The sequence below is a fragment of the Episyrphus balteatus genome, chromosome 3 (assembly GCF_945859705.1).
Source record: "Episyrphus balteatus chromosome 3, idEpiBalt1.1, whole genome shotgun sequence".
Lineage (NCBI taxonomy): Eukaryota > Metazoa > Arthropoda > Insecta > Diptera > Syrphidae > Episyrphus > Episyrphus balteatus.
In genome coordinates, this window is record NC_079136.1 from 97,639,352 (window position 1) to 97,662,352 (window position 23,001).

The window sequence follows — 23,001 nt, forward strand, 5'->3', positions numbered from 1 at the left end:
CGATGTTCCTTTTGTATATACACTTCGCGTCACTTGAATAGAAACAACAATTTTTCTTTAGAAAATACCGATTGGCGCTTCGGTGAGGTAACTTAGTAGATTTTTGGTTTTGCATTTTCAAAGAGGAATTTTTAATAAACAATGTTGTAAAAACAAAAAACCCAAAACAGAAACCGTATGGCTACTAGTTGCGTTTTTTCGCATTACTTCACAGAAAACAGTGTTTTTTTTTTGCGTCACTTGAATAGAAACAAGCTCTTAAATTAGATAAAAATGATGAAAAATCATGGACAACACTAATTTTTGTAAAGCAGTCTTAAGCTTTGACATTATTTGCACATTATAACCAATTATGGGCTACGAGCTACCATTAGGCATCACAGAAAATGCATAAATAGAATTAAACATTGAAAATGCACTTGTACTGTACACAATCGTGGACCTAATTGGAGAAAGTGACTATAGTGTTTGGTAACTTCTTACAAATTAAGAAAATGACATTTTCTACAATTTAAGGTTTGAATAAGTGAAATAAACTTTCGTTTTCATCCGGAATGCATCTGTTTTGTTTCTATTGCGTTGTTTTTTTCTGGAACTCTCCTTGTGCAATCTCTAAGAGGGTTGTTTTCCACGTTCCTAAACTTCCCAAGAGCTTCTTCCATTATTTCTTTGTAAAAGTTTGCATCTTTTTTCGAAGCGTGAAGCTTCAATTTTCCTATTGCACATCATAAAAACAAAGCGTATTACTATAACACATTTTATTGCCCTTTATTGGCGATGCGATAAAAGTTATTCTTTCATAAACCAATGAAATAGGACTAATATTAACGTGGTCCATCTGAGTTGGTATGTTTTCCTTTAAAAAACCACTCTTTACCTCACTTCTTTTCAGTTCAAATGCAACTATAAAATAGTTAACTTTTTTGTAATCTTAGTAGAACTTAAAATGTTGTTATTTTGCATTTTGAGGCTTTTTTAATGTTGTGCACCTTTTATAACTTCCAGGATGGAACAAACCAACACGTTTCCATCGCACTAACACCACGTTTTTGACCGATTTTAGCGGCAAAGTGAAGAAAATTGCAGCTAGTTTTTAAGTTATTTTTTTCTCTGCTCGTGGCTTGGGTCTCACCTGTCTTATTTTTTGATTTGATCACTAGTTTACGATATTTTAAAAATTATCTCATCCAAATTTGGCAAATTTTCCAATATCTTTCTCGATTTTGCATAGTGCAGGTGCATTAGCTGCTATTTATGCATTTTCTGTGGTGCCTATTGGTAGCTCGTAGCCCATAATTGGTTATAATGTGCAAATAATGTCAAAGCTTAATATTGCTTTGTTATAATTAGTGTTTTTCATGATTTTTCTTCATTTTTATCTAATTTAAGAGCTTGTTTCTATTCAAGTGACGCAAAAAAAAACACTGTTTTTTGTGAAGTAATGCGAAAAAACGCAACTAGTAGCCATACGGTTTCTGTTTTGGGTTTTTTGTTTTTACAACATTGTTTGCTAAAAGTTCCTCTTTGAAAATGCAAAACCAAAATCCTACTAAGTTACCTCACCGAAGCGCCAATCGGTATTTTCTAAAGAAAAATTGTTGTTTCTATTCAAGTGACGCGAAGTGTATCTGGTCTTGAATCGCGTCTCGGATTTTTTCGTTCGTTTCCTTTGTGCGTGTTTGGACAAATCCCTATTGAGAACCCTTCTTCCAACTCTCTCTTGCTTTGGGATCCCATAAGGTTGTTGATACCTGTTTGTTTTTTTTTTTCTTCTGGTTTCTCTCTTTCCTTGTGTATTTATATTGTTTAACGATGGCGGATGTTGATTACACCTTGTTTGAGGAGATGTTCCTGTGGGCCTTCCAATTTGGATAGACGAATTTTTCGTTCATCATTTCATATGCTCGACAGAAAACCTTTTATTTTTTGTTTCTTGTCCCGGACATTCTTTAAGTCTTTTTTTATTCCGCGTGCGTGATCTTCATCTTTCCCGTTGAACGAAGGATAACAAACCCACAATACACAAACTATACCAGCTGCCAAATATATGTGAACCAATTATGTAGAGTTAAGCAAAAAAAAGCAAGAAGAGAACAGATGAAATGCCAAGTTGTCTTAAATCGTTGAGGAAGCACACCATCATCGATTTAGAGAGAAAGAGAGAGACGGGGTTTCCATATACAGGTGAAAGTGTATCTATAGATCCTTTCGATGTTCGCTTTCAAGATCAACCATGGGAGTGTCTGTGCCTTCAACTCACGATTCTGTGGGTTTACCTCCCACCGTCACCGTCGGTCGCGTCGCTGCCGCCACTGTTCATCATTTTTTTTTGTTTTTTTTTTTGTTAAGTGGTATTTCGTCTCTTGTAACTCGGTTTAGTGCTTTACCGGCTAGTGCTGCTAGATTAAGGAACTTATCTATATCTGCGCGTATGGATGGGATTATAATTTTTTATAAAAATCTATACCATCCATGCACATGCACGTAATAGCATCAGAAGATGATCGGTACAAAATCGAGTAAAATATATAAAACGCCAGCGATATCTTTTAAGATAGTCTTTTTGGTCTGCTTCTTTTGTAGTAGTTGTTGTATTCCACCACATCACCACCGTTTTTCATCTTATACCTTTTTGTATTCATGAGCCACGAATGCATGGGAACATTTTTCCCAACTCTGCTGGATAAGATGATGATGATGATGGTTAAAGGTTTGCTTTTTTGATTCTTGACCGTGGCATACATATTTTTGTGTGGCAGTCTCTTCCTCTGTGTTCCTTCTTTGCCTTCCCAAGTTCTGGTCTTTTCATGTCTGATTCTTCAAAATGAACATCTGATGATGGTCGGGGCTTTTGGACTTTTTTTTTGCACACACAGAGATTAGTGGATACACCACCAATAATTTCGATGAATGATGCAGCAGGAGTAGCAAGCAAAGTAAGCAGCAAGAAGAAGCAGCAGCAGCAGCAGAAGTTCAAAGCATTTCATTCAACTTGGATGACTATTGGGGAGAATGAAGAAGAGAAGACCGATTCGTCCTAAAAATACCCAAACCCGAACACACAACCATTTGAGCACATTTTTGTAATGAAAAGGTATAATTTTCTTCTTCAGTGCTCCTCGAGCTTGTCTTCCTCAACCTCTATTCTCGGTTGTTGGTCGAATGGTTTCGTCGTCGTCCGGTTTCGGTTTGTTCATCTTCTTCTTTATTTTTTGGAGAGTTGATTTTTCGGTTTTGGGAAAAAAAATATACAAAATTTACCAAGTGAAAAGGAATTTCTCAGAAAATCCCCGCCGATCAAACTACCGCACAACGATAATGATGCTAATGATAATGACGATGGTATGGTTGCTTTGGTAAGCTCTTGGTATGTGATGATGATGGCGGTGGTGGTGATGGTGGTGGCTATATGACCAGGAAAACAGTCAGTTGTCTCTCAAGTATTCTCAAACAGGTCTTGGAAAGGAAGTAGTAGATTTGATTCAGATTATGTGTGATTGTTTTATGTTTTCAATTGATTTCAAATTTCATATTTTTTTTTTCTTCTTTATATAGGTACCATTCAATGGTTTTTGATTGAAAGCGGACTGTGTAACAACAGAAACAGACATCATCTAACTCAAAACAACAACAACAACAAACTAAAAAAATAGGGAAAGATATCTTTGTATCCTCTGTACAGGGAAGGAGACGGGTGGTGGACACTCAACAGGTGGTTTTCTTATAATGTGATGGTATACCTATTAGATGTTTGTGGGTGTAGGTCGATGAGATTGCAAAAGCAAAGCTCAAGTTACAATTTTTATGGAAGACAACAACCACACTGTTGAAAGTGTGGCAGTACGAAGATAAAAAAGAAAACAAATGCAAAAGTAAATAAAAATGAAAAGTATCTATGCAGAGAATCAATTGGTAGGGAAAAGCCATGTATCATTCAGCTTCAAGGGGATATCAAGTCTCTTTGTCACTAAACTTGAAGGCTGAATAAGTTGACATTGTTCAGAAAAAATATTAAATTTACTTAAAATTCGACAGTAAATTAAAATATCTATTAAAGGATGCAGAAAAGATCTTAACAAAGAGGATTTTTTTCTCACAAAAAGGCTTGAAATTTGAATTTGAAATAAATAAAACCTGTCACAATCGTTAGTTCATCTTTTTTTAAGTAAAAGTCATAATTTGTCTAATATTTTAAGTTGCATTGTAAGCTTCTTTAAGAATAAAAATTCTAGTTTATATGATTGAAATTTAAACTTTTTGGATTTACTTATGATTGAAAAGAATTGTTGCAATAAAAACCAATACCTTATCGCTGTTACATTTTCATAATCCCTATGTTGGGCATTAAGAGCTATTTTACATAACAAAGGCAAAATTAAAAGAAGAAAAACAATAACAATAAAATCAAAATCTTAATCCGAACACTTGCATGGTGGGCTATATAGTTTTTTTTTTCAAATAACCAAAATGGAACATTCATGATATTTAACCCGTTTCATATGTTTTCAAAAAAATTAAATTGAACTTACGTTTTTCACAATAATCACCCTGCCATCCAGATAAACAAATTTTTTCACCATTTTCCGAACATGTATAATGACCAAATTGATCATCACGCGGACGACATAGATTCGCACATCCAGCACCATAATAATGCGGATCGCATGTTACGCGAAAATCATATTCCAACCATGTATATGCAGCTTCGGATTTATTGGTCTTCCATTCGGGTGAAACTTCTAAAACCTGTTGCACTGATAGTCTTTGGATTAATAGACCTGCAAAGAAAGATAAGAAGAAATATATTATTATATCAGAGAGACACACTAGAGAATAAGAAAAAAAAAAAAAAATAAAATAGTAAAAATTAATTTTAAACTTTTATTGGAGAGTTAGAGAGAGAGAGATAATTTATGCATAGATAATGGCTAAGTTATTGTAAAAAGATGTAAAAATTATATTTTTGTCAGCCAGCTATACAGAGAGAGAGAAAGAAAGAAAGAAAGAGACACGGGACACATGCAACAGTTGTTAATTAGATGATTATTAATTTAAAAGGCTTTTGTGTAGAGCCTTTGTTGTGAGAATTTTTTAGACTTTACTATAGCTATTATGGTACAGTGAAACACGCGAGCTATAGGTTTTTTAAACTCAATCTACACACACCTTGAGAGAGTTATCCAAATGACCTAGTTAGATAGTGTGGTGTTAATTGGGACGAATAGGAAGCTTTTATGGTGGTTTTTAATGAGGTTGGTGTTAGCAACAGGTGTTTTCCGTTAATAGATTTGGTGGAAAATGATTCAGGAGGGAGAATCATTTTGAACTTGTAAGAGTTCGAGTTCGAGTTTGGGTTCACACGAAAGTCATTTTTGGATTGCTAAAATGTGTGAATCAAATTTTTCAATTAATGATTATCCCACTTCTGATCTTCGATATCAATCAATTTTATGAATATAAAGATAAATTACTCTTCTTTTAACATATTTCTTTCGATATCGTGAAGGCACGAGTAACTAGTACTAGATTTTTTAACTACATCTTCGACCAAAAGACCATCATCAAAATGAAATTAAACAATAACAATTAAGAAAATGGCCACGAAAAATGCATTCGATGAAATAAAATCGCTCAAGGAGAACATCGTTTGCATCAAGCAACAAACTATGTAGTATAGTAAACAGGGCATTGTTGTCAGTCGAGAGATCTATTTAGCAAGCTCTCGATGTAAATGTAAGAGTATCTTCTTCTTCTACGGGTTTTCGTGTTTTGTCTTATCCTGTTCGGGTTTTTTTTTTTTGTATTATGTCTTGTTTTTCTTTTGGCTGCTACGTGTATCTACACAACTTTTTCCTTTAACAAATCTGATTCATTTGTCGTTGTGGTCGTTTGAAGACGACACTGCTTTTCGCGAACTTCAAAACATTTCTGCAAGCGAGAGAGAATGTCAAAAAAAATCCAAGGCTCGAGCAAGGCTCTAATTCTATACAGAGTGTATAAGAAATAATCGTGCATTGCAAATATCTTTCAAGATACATATTTATCTTTGAAAATATCGCGTTTCCTTCCATCCCATATAGCCAGCCAGCTAAGCGGACAACGGAGAGCGTGCTCTACAACAGCATAGCCACCGCACGCCGATCATCATCATCATCTAAGGTATAATACTCGTATATCTCTCTGTTGGATGGCTGAACATTTTGACATTGTCGGCGGTGGCAGAGCAGCAGCAGCAGCAGAAAGCAGCAGGGCACACAGTGCGCGCATAGGTGAAATTATTTTGAACGGAACTCATCGCACATTGCACAGACGACAACGATGACGATGACGACGAACGTATAGAGATGAATTAAATTGCAGCAGGATGAGGTGAATTCCGTTTGATATGGTGGATGGCATTTTTTTTTGCTTCCTTCTTGTTCCTGTTTTTCTCTTAGCTTTCATATTAAACAGAATACAAAATGCATCATTTTATTCGTTTCATTTGTGGCGAAAATCTCCTCGCATGATCCACACCGAAAAAGCTAAACACTCTGAAATGGCATTTTCTATATTTTACTTCCAAAGGTAGACAGACTATCCCACTATAGAGGTAATATCTACTTGTTGCTGCATTTGACGATGATGCATGCATTTTTCATACGTAGGTAGGAGATAAATAGATATTCGTACTATTTGTTGGATGTTGTTGTGTTGGTAGTTGGGTTGGTTGATTCCTCTTTTTTTTTTGTTATCGTATTGGATTCAGCTGTTGTATGTTTCCACTGCTTAATCTAGGTGGCTAACTACTTGCGAGAATTGTTTTTCGTTTTTGTATTATTTTATTTTGCTAAGCGGTCTTGAAACTGGACTGGTGGGTTTTCGTGAATGAATATCGTCGTCATACACGTACGGAACAACAAATGAAACGAATGCCATAGAGCCAATACATTGCGATGCCTGGCTTTAATGCGCCATACTCGTAATGTATCTGCACACTCTCGAAAGAAATACTGCTTGGATGATCATATAGTGGAACCACACCATTGACGATGTAGGGAGGAGGATTGGGGGGAGTCGAGGTTGTTGGTTTCAAGCTTCAAGTTCTTCAGGTGGTAACGACGACAGTGTGCAGTGTATGGTACACTGCTACTCCCGTCACTGTTGCTGTTGCAGTTTCTGTTGCTGCTCATGATGATGATGATGGTGGTGGTTAGTATAGTATAGTATAGTATAAGTACCCAAACCAAACTCTGATGGTTACCATGGCAGATATTGCATATGGGTTATTGAAGTTGATGCAGATAGTGCACATACACCGACTATGCACTTTCGTGTGGATACGGCATGCACGCACCACCAAAGCAGATAAAAAACCAAATGAGCAACAAAAAAAGAAGTTTTTGAAATATTTTTAGAAATAAATACTGCAGGTGCATATCTTTTCGCTTCGTGTATCTGAACACATACACTTTGGTATCTGTGTTGGTTGTTTTTTTTTCCATTTTTTTTATTTTTTGTTGAGTCTCTCACTTCACTTGATGTTAGGCTGCTGCGAAAAAAAACTCGCATAAATCTCCCCCAGAGCGAGTGGCGGCATTGTGTAGAGTGTAGTGTATAGCAGCATACATTTGGAAGTTCGTTCCTTTGGAATAAGTTAATCGTAGAATGCAAAAAGTACTCGGAGATGATGATGAAGAAGAAAAAAGAAGAAGTAGGTATAGAAGCTGATGAAGGTGATGGAGTATAAGCAGAACCACCATAAGAAAAAAGAGGAGGTGTGGTGCTGAAGGGCGGGCGGATTGGGGATACATAGCAGGTTAAGTAAGAGCTTCTCATGTACACAAATGGGTATGCCAATTACCCACACCGTATACCACACGCTAAAACGGATGAACGACTACGGAAAACGAAAAACCATATAGGCGCTTGAGCATGCGTACCTACATAATTTTTTTTTTGCTTTTTTTTTATAATCTTTATAACCTGTGGGGTTTAAATTTTTTTTTTAATTACTTTGCTGCGGGAAGATACATAAATTTGTGAGCCATCATCACAAGAGTCTTAGGACAAGTGATTCTTGCAAAAAAGGGTCAATACAACTATAGAATTAATTTTACAGCTAAAAAAGAAAAAGATTAATATAAATTGCCAAATTTTTTTAAATCAACTTTTATGCGTTGCAGATTAAAATTAAAATGCATAAATGAAGCCTGTTCCAATTCGCCATTGGGGGGAATTGAAATCCAACAACAACATTAAACTTTTTTCTGCACCAAACTTCAGATGAAGAAAATGTAGCTTGGTCATGTTGTGTGACAAGTTATTACCAACATATATGTATATGCTGGTTGGCGAAAAATATAACTCGCTTGAGAAGTTGATGGTTAAAAACAAACGAAAAAGTAAAAAAAAAAAAACAGAATTCGTTGGTATTTCGAATTAAGCAAAAAAAAAGAAACATTCCAATATACGTATCTATAAGACAGCTGTGAATAAATTGATTGGTTGTTGGTTTATGTTGATTCAAGAGGAAAAAAGGAAAGTTTTTTTGTTTTTTAAATATTAAAATAGACCTGCTATATAGTGTTTTACAAGTGGATTCGATGAGAAAGATGGTTATGACAGTTAGGAGTGACAGGACACATTCTCCAATAGTAATAGTAATTGAGGGAAAAAATTGCATGAAACTCTTCAACATTTGCAGAAAATAATAATAACGAACCATTTGGTTTTATGATTTCTGATGTCAATTTTTTTGACAGTAGTTTAAACAATGTGATTTTGAATTCATAATACTTGAGTTTTATGATTTCAATCCGGAATGTCAAAAGAAAATGGATTAAACATGTTTGGTTTAACACAAAGGAAGAGATAAATGGTGTTTTCAGTTGTTCAGGCAACTTTTGAAAGTTTTTTACTGACTCCTGGAAGGATAATGTAATCTTTATTGTTTATTGATTGTGTTATTGCTATTTTTAAAAGACAAACAACAACAAAGAATAACAAAAGACTTGCGGAAATGCTGTTCTTCGATTGAAAACGTTATTAATCATTTGGTCAGAATCATTAGATTCTAATTGACGACAGTTTATTAATCAAAATTTAAAAAAATAATTTTTGAATATTAAAAAGATTTCCCTAGCTAAGAAAAATTTATTTATGAAAATATTAAAACAAAAAACTACACATTTTTTTGTATTAAATTACAAAACAGAAGTTTAAGAAAAAGGATGGTTAAGTGAGTTTGAAGAGGAAAAAAAATCACCTTACGGCAACATTGTGCATAATATTAATGATCATACTTTTTCTCTCACTCCTGGGAAACTTGTAATAAGTTCTTTAGTAGGTAGGGACAAAAAAATCCACAATGATAGTCAATTTAGCTGGGAAAATTCTTTTCAAACGGCCTGGGGCTATAACTACATTTGTACTATAGGTACAAAGAAAAGGAAAATTAAAATCATTTTAGCTCCTTGATAGAACAACTTATTACACTTACATATGGGGTTGGGAAGTTTGCAATAAATTAATGTTGCTGATCTTCCTGGATACGTTTATTGTTGTTGCTATAAAGACACCTATCTTATTTTTATGACAAGAAAACCACACATTGGCATTGACAGCGAAAATCAACGATTGAATGCAAACAAAAATCATAGGACACTCATTCTATATAAATACCCATTCAGCCATCCATCAAGACCGTTTTTTTTTGTTTGGTTTACAATGTGGTCGAATCGTTTTGAAAAATAAAAAACTACTATGTTGTTTTATTTTTCGATAGTTTGTTCGTCGTTTTGCAATAACACACCATAGCATGACATTAAAAATAAAATTTGTGAACAGAAAATGAATAAAAAAAAAAAGAAAAAATTCAAAAGGGAGTCGGACAAGAAGCAGAAGTACATGCATTTGGCATTGATTAATTGGAAGCTACCTTCAGGTTGAGAGAAGTAGATATAGCTTGTGCTCATTGGTACCTACCATCAGAGTACCAGCAGCATGGGCGCAAAAGGTCAAGTCACCGGCTAACAGATGCAATTTATGTTTTTAAATGAAATTCCATTCTCTGTTGTATAGTGCTGCCCCGGTGTTTTGCTGTGTGTGATGGTGGTGTATGCCATGCCAAGGTGGCATTATAGCATCACCACTTGATCCCTTACAAAATGCTATAAGAAAATAAATGTAAAAAAAAAATCACAAGAACCCCAAACAGGTATTTAAAAAAAATAACACCAGCATTTAATGGAGAAAAACAAAAACAACAACACCCAGGGACAAGGTAAGGCAGGGCTGGGTAGGGTGTAGGGTAGGCAGCACTATAGCGAAAAAAATGATCATCTTTTTAAAAATGACTTTCCATGTTCGATGGCAGTGCAACACACATATTTCAGGATGGTTGGCTGTTTGGTTGGTGGAAGACCGGCCGGGTGCCTTAAACCTTTGCCAGCTTTCAGGGCTTAAAAGGATGATTGTCTTGAAATTAATCCTCACAAAGTATCTTACAGGAATCTGTGCTATGTATCTTTTTATCTTTCGATGAGGATGACGAGGCTTTACAGTGAGAATATGTACATGACAACAACAACACACACAACAAAAAAACATACAACTGAAATCAACAGCTTGCTGTTGCTGAAAAGGAAGAAATGTTTTCGAATGTTTGTTGGAGCTCTTTAAATACTATCGACGGCAACGACGGCGGTGGTGGTGGCGGCGGCGGCGGCGTGGGTCTGTTTCCTTCTAGTCTTTTCACATGTTTATAGGGCTTAAGCCCACAGCACACTAGCACCATCGGCATACCCAGGTACTCTACACAATATACTGTCAAGTCAGACAGACAGATAGAGGAAGTCTCTTACTCCTCCCAAGGATTTTATTTCTTGATTCATTTCGGTTTTTATTTCCTCTTGTTTTTTTTTTTTTAGATCTCTCTTTCTTTCTTCTTATTCTCCTCATCTTCGACGGCTTTTCTTCTAAATTACTTGATTGTGTTTAAGTATTGCACTGCATGTCCTGTTTTTGTTGGAATGCAGTTGAAATAAAATACAAAAAGAAAAAAAAAAGTGGTAAAGGATGGATTTTTGTTTCCCTGGGATTTTGTATTTTAAAAAGAATTCGATGTCATAAATCTTACACTTATCCATGGGTAATGGGTTTTCTAGGGTCGTAGTCGATACTAGTTAAAATAAGAAAGAAAAAGACGAAGTAGGATTGGATGGTATTATATTAGTCTAGCAGGTATTTATCACAGGTATCTAGGATTTTTCATCTTCAGTTGTACCGTCTGGGAAAGAACTGAACAAAAAAAAAAAATATATGTATATATGTACATATACCCAAAGGTATAATCATTCAAGCAATTAAGTATTCCATTTATAATCTTTTCAGTGCAGCACTTGTTGAATTTTTTAACAATAGAAAATAAAGAACAAGGTTTTCATACATAATTTAGTCTGTTTTTTTTTTTGTAACATCTGCTTCACAGTGATTTCGATGCAAAGACTATCTAATTGATGCGTACGTTTCGTTGAACAAATCTAATAGATATTTCAAAGTGACAGATAAAAGTCATGTTCCCGTACTGCAAAATTGCATGAAATTCTTTTCATACGAATTGAGCATCGAACTGTCAAACGCTTATTTTAGTTGTTAACGTTTTATCATTTTTAAACGAAACTTAAAGCTGATATTTTTCTTAAAGAAAAAATATCTGCCAAATGAACGTTCCAAGTGACAATATGCTAAGAAAATTTGCTGACAAACACAAGTGTCAAATGTTAAGCGAATACAGACTTAACATTCACATTAAAATGTATAATTACTTTTTGTTTTATTTCGCCCCTGTGCTGGAAATGGAAACTCACCTCACTTTTAACCTCAGGTTCTACATTTTTTTTTTTATTTCGCAACTAAAAGGCAAACTTCCGTTCTTTTATTTAAATTCAAAAAGCCATAAACTATACAAACTCCCTGGTTGTATCTTAAGTTTATCCTTTTTTTTGTTGTTATTATGGTGTCACCGTACTTGCGCTTCAGTTTACGTAGGTAACTGACAAGAACAATAGTTAATTTTTTGTTTGTTTTTATTAAAAGAGAGAGAGAGACACTCACACAAACAGGCTGTTGCGGTGGTGAAGAGTAAAAAAAAAACAAGAATTAGCCTTTATACAAGATTATAAGACAGAGAATGTGTCAGAGATGGCGTGTTATTCAAAACCTCAATATGCCGGAAATCATTATAATGTATAGGTATGTTTGTATGTGTAATATCCTTGTAAGGAGGATCACAAAATAAAACAAAACAACACAAAAAAAAAAACAATATTCAAGAAAGATCATAAGTGTAAGCGTGTTATTCATGCGCAGAATATAGCACACGCACAAAAAAATATCAACGAAAGGAATGTGATCAAGTGTCAGTTTTTTGACAGTTCGAAAAAAATTACTTATTGAAAAGGATCATGTGACATTTTTTGTGGATATATATATATATAGGGACAGGAAGGAAATTAAATTGCTAACCCGATAACGATCGTTAATAGCATATGTTCAAGCATATTATATTATTTCAGATCTGTTTGCATATACTTTTTGTTTTATATATTAAAAAAATTAAAAATGTTGAATCGAAACTAACCAAACAACTGCTTTAACTTCGTTTACCTCTTTAAGCATAACAAAATATAAAAAACGTGTGACATAAGAAAGCAAACAAACCTTATAACTTTTTATCATAAAATAGAACTGTCATATTTGACATTTTAAAGTAATATAAAATGTATACTTACTGTTTGATCTCGCGTTGGAGTCATTGTTTGTATCATGCCATGCTTCAACTATAAGCGTAAAGGTACCCTAAAAATGAAATTAAAAAAAAAATATATATTAAAAAATGAATATGTATATTATATAATACTCAACAAAAATGCAGATAAAAACCATAACCGCATCACTTGTTGCTTAAAAAATATGCTAATTTATGACCGGAAGATGATGCTGACGTTTGTGCAGAGGTGGCATATGTTACCATAGGTATAACCATATAGTTTCTCTATTAAAATCTCTGAGGTTTTTCCTCAACAACAAAAAAAAAAAAACAACAAACTCAACAGTAAACAAAAAAAAAAAAAACAGAGTCAATTTAATAACATGTTACAATAAAAAATAATAAAAATCAGAAGCTTGTGGGTGCTTGTGTTTGTTGTCGTCAAAAAACTCAAGAGATGATGATGAAGTTTCATTTTCATTTCGGGTTTATTTCCCAAAGCCAACACAACACCGCACCACACAAAATGATGTTGCTCAATCAGAGAAAAGAAGAAGAAGCAATCAGTTGTTGATGATTTTCCACCACCCAGAGGGATGGGCAGGAAATAATCCAGACATACATTAGTGTTTCAACAAAAATTTCATTCGTAGGTTGAAGCAAGTTTTATTTTTTTTTTATTGTTTTTGTTTAAATTTGAAATGAGGATTGGTTTGGTCTGATGACTGTTGCACTTTTAAATGACACGCGCTTTAGGGATTGTATCGTGCAAAATTAAAATTAAAAAACAGCAAAAAGAAATCAAACAGATCAACATTAAACGTCACTTTTGCATACATCTGTCTGTGTTTACGTTTAAAATAAACTCATCATCATTCAAAAATAACGGTGTGCAGACTTAAAGATTTCTTCCATATGGAGAGCGAGGATGCACTCGTTAAGGTTTCATCAAATGAACAAATAAACACACGCAATTTGTCCAGAAATTGTTTGTGTAATATAATAAATCGGCTGGGGATAAACGATTCTATTTTCAGAAGGCTATTTTGTTTTTTGTTTTGTTTTGTTTTCATTTATCTTTTTGTATTCTGCATCGATATTTTTAAAATTACTCTTCTGACCTACAATTTCAGAAAAGATGCGGTTTTAAATGCATTAAGTGTGAAGAGATAAAAATAAAGTATTTTGTGTAGGTATAGATCATCTTTATTGCAAAAGGAACATGTTGGACTAAATAGACCATGACCATGAACAAGTCTTGTTTTATTTTGACAGAACTCTTATAAGACGTGTTCATATTATGAAGACCTACGAACGAATTTTTGTTCACAAAATATAGTAGAAAGAATATCAATGGCTGTGTTCCTTTGGGCTCAGCAAAGTCATGGTATAAAAAGACAAGGTATGATCATTAGAGCCTCCATCTTACAAAATGGGGTAATAAGGTTTTGACGTTTGGCATTTGGCAAAGTCAAAAGCAACAACAATTTCGAAGACAAATTTGTTTACAACAACAATTTCAATGGGCTGGGCTGTCAAAACCTTAAGTAGCCATAAGTTTTGACAGTTCTCGATACTGAGTTTTTTCTAATGATCATACCTTCTCTTTTTATACCATGCAGCAAAGTACTTTTTAGTACTCCTGAATCCATTCAATGACATTTTTTCTATAGAAGAAATGGAGTTGAATAGAGCCAGAAGTACTTAACAGTAGATACCTTAGGCCAAAGGAACACAGCTCATAAAAATATACACGTATCTTTTACTTTAAAAAGAAATAAACACCCATATAATAAATGCGGTTCATTATTATTCATTTTCAGTGAACTTGTTCACAAATTAAGCTGATAAAAATCTGTCATCATTCATTTGTCACTTTGGCCCATTAAATTACCTACCTTTAAAATAAAACCTGTTTGTTTCAGTAAAAAAAAAGTTTTTTAACTACTTCCCTCCCGAAAAAAAAAATGTTTATGTACTATGTATCCAGTATAATTTTGTAACGAACTTATCGATTTTTTTCCTGTTTGTTTTTCAAACTTCCCCTCAAACATTGCCTTTCACAACAACCACCATTAGTAGGTATATATATGAAAATATCCATCTGATCAAGCAGGCTTTTAATTTCACCCCTATCCTATATACATAATGTGCCTTCAAGTCGAAGAAACATGATGAGGATGAACGATCAGAAAAACAAAAAAAAAAAAAATGTTTAACATAAAGGTACAAGTATAGAGGAAGGAACAAAAATAAACGAGTAACTCACTATAGTTCGTACAGGGACCACCACAACTTCCACTTTAACTAGTTTCATACCACCGGGTGATTTTGTAACCCCTCTTAAAGTAGTAGCACGATTACAAATAACAAAAAAAAAAAAATTGTATTGTTCCTTCAGTACCTACGTAAATGGTGAATTTATTTTAGAAGAATATAATAAAAAGGAAACATGGCATTTTTGTTTTTGTATTTTTAAGTTGAAAAAGTTGAAAAAAATAAACCGCGCGATCGTTCTTAAAACGACCAACATGAAAAAATACCTATCTCTATAATGTTTTGGTAGACTGACTTCTTTAAAGACGAATGGCCAACGAATAGTTAAAATGACGTTTTTTTTTCTTTCATTTTTGGAGTGAAGCACAGGGTGAGGTAATAAATTACAGTTGGTGGTAGTCAACTACTAAATTCACTCAAGCGTGTGTTAATCCACGTGCGGACACCAAGAAAAAAATAAAAGAAACATGATGGCTGACAAATGTCAAAATTGAAGAGATGACAACTAAACAAGTGAATCATGAACCTTTCCATTTGAAAATACCTATTTTATTTTTGATTTTGATTAATATGAGAACTTTCTCTTTCGGCTCATGGCTAGTTCGTACAAAACAGAGAATAGCCAAATTGTATTTGGTTGTGCAATTTTTGCCGTGAGAAAATTTGTTAAAAACTGTTTGATTCCAATTTAATAAATAATGCGAACATTCACATCTGTCAAATATGACAGGTGCTAATTTTTATAGATATTAGATGTGTTCATAACAATTTTTTATTTCATAAAGAAAAAAAAACGAATTGAATTTTCTCATTTAAATTGGCAACAGCTTACAGGTATGATATAGGGAATATCACGGATGTTGCACAATATTAAATCTTCATGAAACAAATAAAAGCATAAGTATTAACATTTTGAGCGAAATTGGATTAAGTTGCTCTTTAAGTTCTGTTTGTATACTTTTAATTTCATGGAAATTTACGCAATTTGGAATTATTTTTTAATTTTAATTTTTAGTCATTTCAATTCTAATGTAAATTGACATTTTAGTATAATTTTAATGTAATTTCTTACGTTTTATTCAAAGCAACACAACATACTCCACCTAGACAGTAATTTCTCTGTCAAGGCAATGTTGTTGGTGTGACATACAAATTCCGTGTATGTGTCATCATAGATCATGCAACAGTTGAAAATATATATCAAAGTCATACAAATTTTTCTCGCCTTTATTTAGAAACTAGTTCAATGTCCTACCACGAAGACTGTGAATAAAATGCAAAGTGATTCAAAAACATATTAAGAGAGGTGAGCATGGTACGTTGGTAATTGACACTCATACATTTGCATGCAGATTTTCTTTTTTGACAGATGTTCTGCTTTATAAAACACAAGAATACACCACACAAGGGGTGTGCTGTGCACACTTTATTTCGAAAACTCCCTTTATTAAATATAATTTTTTCGAAGTACCACCAGAGGTATTTTTATAAATGTAGGTATGGATTTTATGTATGTATTCATTTGTATGTCGCGAGTTATGCAAAATCACACTCAAAAACTAATCGTTTCTCTTTTCTTCTCTCTTCTCGCGTGTTTTGGCTATTTTAATGAAGGGGAGGCCACCACAAGGACATTCCAAACGCCAGTAAAAAAGCATTTCAGGATAAAAATACACGCAAGTACCTTTAACAAGATCTCCAAAGCCACATCATCAGGGAAACAATTTTTTTAACATACAAAATAACTAAAAATTCATGAATAAACAAAAAGAAACAACTATAACCAGTATAAGTATAATGTAAAGTTGCTCTCGACGCATGTATACCATTAATGATCGTTTTTCCTGCAACAGCGACAACCTACTATATACCTACGCTACATAAATATAATATGTTTGCGTATTGTATTTTTAGAATATTATAAGCGTCAAGTCAAGAAGCAAGTGTTCGTTTTCGGCGCTTCGCACTCTTTTTCTCAAAAATATAATATTATGTCGTCGTGTTTTGCAGACAGTAGACATGAAGTTATAAATAGCAAGGGAGAGAACTGAGTTCTTTTTTGTTTTTATTTTTCTGTTTGATTTTGAAACAGCTACAAAATATATTTTTGAAATATTTTTTTAAACGATTTTATTTATTTATTTTGATTTTTTTACAGTTATTAAGTTAAAAAAGTGGGAAACTTCATAAAAATGCCAATTTGGAACAAAATATCTCCATAAAAAAATGTCATTAATAAAAATGCCTAAATACTTAATTTATTTTTGACATTCTCCAATGACAAAATGGAATCTTTTTGTTGAGTAAGTTTTATTTTTTAAAGAAAATCTTTTATTTGTTTTTTTTTTTTTTGCTACTTGAAGGAACTTTTAACTAATTTATTGCCATTTTCCTTAGAAAGGTCGAATACTTTAGAATAGACACGTGCCAAACAACAGAGATATTCAATCTTTGCTTTTAATTTAATTCTTTGGATGTCAATTCTTAAGTTATTTTTTAGCTTTGACATAAAGTGACAGTTTTTTTTGTATTCTTTTGTTTTTTTTAGAATGTTAACTTACATTTGGTGAAAAATTTATTATTTTTGAATTGAAAGTACACAGAAATCTACCATCTAAATATTTTCTAAACAAAAGAAAATATATACAAAACTGTCAATAAAATGCAAGACAAAAAGGTCTTTTATTCATTGTATTTCTTGTATACATATCAAAACATTCCATTCTAAAAGTGTCAAAGTTTTTTGTTCAAATTTGGAGATTTAGAATAAATTGAAATACCTTTATAACCATATTATTTTATTTGATTTCTGTATGGAGAAATAAATAAATTCATTATGGAAAAAAGGAAATTTGCTTATAGACTAGAATGAAAACCAGAACCACACATAATTTAAATGTCAAAGTCATCACATTTTCGGTTTGGAATGTGCAGTTGAGTGTTTAGTTGCTCTCAGTTTCTACTCATGAAAAGAACATTATTTAAATACCTAATAGATGTCGCTGCAGTAGTTAGAAAACATCGCTTGACAGGATAGTTAAAGCTTGAATTACTTCTATTACAATAATATAATAATAAATTGTGTTGGTTTTATTTCTTATTAAAATTTCAAATCGAACAGTTCTTGAGGATTCAAAAAGAACAAAAATGAACGCGTCAAATTAAATGACACATTAGGCGCGTCCCACAAAGAGAAATCTCTTAGGACTAAAATTCTGAGACAAAAGTTCAAGAAACTTGATTTGGATTTTATTTTATTTCAATAAATATTACTTTTTATATTGATAAAATTCATATGATTATGTCTTCATTAAACAATAAAAATAAATAAATATACCATCAAATATCAAACGTCACATTATACTTCCAAAAATAACAAACACAAAACAAAAAATCCTATTTGAATAATGATATCGTTAAAAACAATCACACTCAATGAATAATGATTTTTATTATAACTGTCATAGAATAATTATATGCAAAAATCATGAGACCGTGTGAAATACAAGTTTCAATCGATCGTTTTAAAAATTTAAATTCCTTAACCAATAATGTACATTATTATATATCTATTTAATAATCAAAATGTAAAAATAGAAAATAATAAAAAAAATAAATGTATATAAACTTACCGGCCATGCAAAATTAAATGCAAATTGTATTGGATTTGTAAAATCCATCTTCTTCTGATTTGGTACATTTGTTAGATTTACAGAATTTTCGCCAAGTATTGGTGTTACAACATCACCAAATGTACATTGGGATGTTGTATCGATTTTCGCTTGATAATGCTTTAGACAAACACGAAATCGTGTTTTACATGTACCGATGCATTTTCCGACCGCATCCGATTGTCCGCTACAGCACTGACCTTCATGATCTCGTCCATTGTCATTGTTGAAGTATTTAAGCCGTAATTCAAATAAACCGGAACTGTTCACCTGGTGTTTTTTAGTATTTTTGTTTGGAATAGAACATAAAGAGAAGAGTTATTTATTTTTTTCTATTTTAAGACTTATAAATGGTGTAACGTTTTTGTTTTTTTCTTTTTAATAAATATACAACAATAACATAAAAAAAAATACATCACACGATTAGAAATGTAATTACTTTTAGATTTTAAATTAGCATAAGCTAGAGACTATTATTAGCAGTTAGATCTAACTCTGTGTTGTTAATTAATTCCAAAGGTCTCAACAGGAAGAAAACAAAGCGGTATGGAGGGAAATTTATTAGCGCGGTGTGCTCAGATATCTTTCAAATTAACATAATATGATGCTGGTTGGGTATGAGACATAGTGGATGATGACTAAAGATACGGCGCGATTTTGTAGTCTTTTTTTACAACCAACAAAAAAAGAAAGAGAAAAAAAAATATATATACAAAAGGAAGTTAACAAGAACAAAAACAAAAGAAACATCAAGATGAATTAGTCTGATCGGGTCGAAGTGTGTCGTCGGTTTTAGGTACGCGCTTAAAGGTTAGGAGAATGGAAAGAGAGTGTTGTATAATTTCCCATGCAAAGGTTAGTTTCAGTTTTTTTCTTTAAACAGGCATTTGTCAATTGAAATCCTAAAAAAATATTTCTGCCGACAAGAGTTTGAAAAACTGCTGATTATTTATCTTAACTAACCTAGTTTTTCAGTTTCATATTATTTTCTATTTTAGGATTAGTTTGCACCTTAAGCCCCTAAATATCAAGACAGATAGTAGGAAAGTTTTATGGTTTTCTCAAATTGTCCCGATGACAGTTTAAAAGTAAAAAGAAGAAAAAAGAAAATTATGTTCCTAACAAAATTTTCAAATGAACTTCATTAAATGTTCTTTAATTAGTTTCAATATCCATCGTAGAAATGATTCTCCTTCAAAATAACTCTTTTTATTTGTTTGTTGGTCCAAACAGATGTGCAGACTATGCATGCGGTGGCGGCATTGACATGCGGCACTTGCGGCCCCGGGGAATTATAATAAATGTTTAAAGCGTGTCACAACCCCAAATAAAAACACAAAAACCCCCAATCCCATATGCTGTAGGATTGAATTGGAAAAACTAAAAATAAACCAGCATCTTCCATTACAAAAAGTCTGTGTGTTCTTTTGAATACATATTATGTAGAGTCAGAATCTGTTCTCCTGCCAATGTTAAACTTAACTTGGATAGCAGTGTTGTGTGATTCTTGTGGCTAACTCGTAAATTATTCTATAGGGTGGCTGGCTGACTGACTGACACTGCCTGTGTTTGTTCTTGTGCCCTGGCTGCTGCTCCAATCTCCTCCAAATTGAAAATTCCAAAGGTTTTCTCTTTCTTTTGCCCGTTTGACGTCGCTTATGTCCCGTGCTTCCACCAGATAATCGAATTAAAAAGCCATTCGTTTACTCTTCACCAGTTTATGGAGTTGAATATGCACGGCGATAAATCTTTCACCATGGTATTTAGCGAGTCGAACAGAACAAAAAAAAAAAAAAAACATACTAACTATTTGGACAGTTCACTTAAAAAGCGGCGCGTAGTGACTGCTCGCCTCCGCCATCAGCCACTACCACAGAAAGAAGATACTTTCAGGGGATGAGTGAAAAAAAAAAACATACAAGAGCGGGCGCTGAAGGCTCTTTTCCATTAAGAGCTCTCATCTGATCAGGTTACTAGTCAAACATTAATCATTCGATGGAAATGAAATGCATCTGGATATGGTAATGAACTGTGTTTCGTTTCGTTTTTTTTTTTATAACATTTCCATTTTTTTTAAATAAATTCAACAAACAAATTGGACAAGTTTTGCGACACAAAAACAGCGGCAACATCACCATCAGACTAAAATCATAAATTCTCAAAGTTCTCCATCCTCGGGCCAGTCACAAAAATTAAAAAAAAAAAATCTACAGAACTGCGGTAAACGATTGCAAATTTATGACAACTGCTTTTTTTTATTCAGTTGTATTTTTTCGGCTATCTTTCAATCTTCCAAATCGAGCAATAATAAATTAACAAAATTAAAAATGCATAATAAATTATTATTGGAATTATAATAAATAAGAATTTAAAGATGTCAATTCTTTGCATTATGATTAGACCAACGAAATAGAATCGAAGTGATAGAGATTGGGAGACAAATTTTTTGAGAAAGGTTTTCATCCGCAGTTTGTGTATGCAGTGATAACAAACACAAAAATAGTCTAGGTACCATTATGATGGGAACTAGCCCTTTTATGAATAAGAAAGAACCAAAAACGGAAATGTGGCAAATGGGTTTTCATTTCTTTATGTATTTGACAGGTTATTTAAGCTAACTTAACAGTTAAGTATTCATTGACAGACCAACTGTTTTTTTTTTTTTCTTTTTTGTTTTGTTTATTTGAAACGGCATTTATGTGTCAGAAGTGATTGTCATGAGATTTATTCAGAATTTTATTTTGTTCAATATTTTGGCATTTAAATATGGGAATATACCTAATGGCGCCGGTACTTCTGACAGATGTCAGTGACATTTCAATTTAGAGTGTGGTGGAGTTACTAGGTATATTGAGTTCATTGGAATTGTCGTTAAATGAAATTGTAATGACTTCTGTTCACTTGGACAGTATTTTATTAAGATTTGTGTCAGCATCTTTCAAGAAAATACGTTTAGTCATTAGTCTGATTGTATAAATTACTATTAAACCTTGAATTCTTTTTTTTTTTACTTAAAACATCCATGATGTAGAATGTGATTCCTTATCTTAATCCTCCATTTAATATTATTCGCAAAAACGAGTTCCTTGTGTGAATTCAAAAGTATGCGAACGGAACTTCTCTTTATCATTAAATTTCGGTTGATAAATTTTTAGGTGTGTTCCATTTGAACTTCCAGTGTTCTTAAATAATACAGTTTTTCTTTTCCATTTACAATTGAACGTATCTATTTTTATACCTTCTTAAAACTAGGTATGTTCGCATACCATGAAGTTGCGTTGTGTTGAATTTTCCTTCATGATTTAAAAGGATCTTTTATATAAAACAAACAGTTAATGGAAAAATATACGAAAATACAAACATTCACTAGTTTGCGAACGGATCTATTTATTGTGACTGTCATTTGTCAACTGCTTTCTGCTAGGTTTGTTCGCGTACTATCAAATTATGTTAAATGATCGTTTTCGAAACAAAAAATCGAAAGAAATATTTACCTTTGTTTTAATCGCTCATAAACAGTCACTATTACAACTATGACTCACTCAACTGTCAAAAATAACATTTTAAAATGCCAATTATATAATGACAGTTAAATTTATTTACATCGACGTCTTTTTTTTAAAGGTTTACCTATCAAGATGGCCCATTTACATAGTAGACAAAACGCATTCTCGAGTTATCAAATATCCTACCACTATACTTCACTAAAAGTATATAAAACAAAATTAATAAACAAAGCCTCCGTCAAACTAGACATTGACAAACTACCAACCAAATCATTGATCGATATCGACACATTTCTATCAAAATATATTAACACTTAAAAAAAAATTCAAACAAAAGAATACCTATAAATCCAAAGAAAAAAAAAATAGATGGAGATAGATATCATTTTCTGCTTGTGTTGAATATCAAAGCGAGTTTTTTTCTTTTTTTTTCTCAAAGAAACTATCAATGCAAATGTCATCTTTTTATATTCTCATAAGAGGAACTTTCAAAGTCAGACGGGGTCAAGACCTTGCTAAATACCACCGGAAGCCGTCGCAACTACTACAAACAATCGCCACCAATCATTTTGACCTAATTGACTTGAAAATTATATAAAATGAAAGTGAACGAACTATGATAATGATGGTGTGATGACTTATGATGTTGATCAAAATGATTGACCTACATAACTGACAGTTGTTGTATGAACACAAATTTGCTGATTTGCTGACACCTGTCAAACAAACCATCATCATCGTTAATTATTCACCAATTAACTATATATTTTTATTTTTTATTTTAAACACCCACCAT

The 23,001-nt window shown here is 32.8% G+C and overlaps 1 protein-coding gene across 1 annotated transcript in view; it reads right to left on the minus strand.

The window, feature by feature from the left end:
• Window positions 1-23,001, minus strand: part of LOC129913807 (neurogenic locus protein delta) — a 39,393-nt gene that overhangs the window by 8,947 nt on the left and 7,445 nt on the right. Inside the window, exons 2-4 of the mRNA XM_055992672.1 lie at window positions 18,661-18,969; window positions 12,774-12,840; window positions 4,530-4,778 (exon numbers count right to left, since the gene is read on the minus strand). Of these exons, the coding sequence (XP_055848647.1) occupies window positions 4,530-4,778; window positions 12,774-12,840; window positions 18,661-18,969 (625 nt within the window). The remainder of the gene's footprint in view (window positions 1-4,529; window positions 4,779-12,773; window positions 12,841-18,660; window positions 18,970-23,001) is intronic.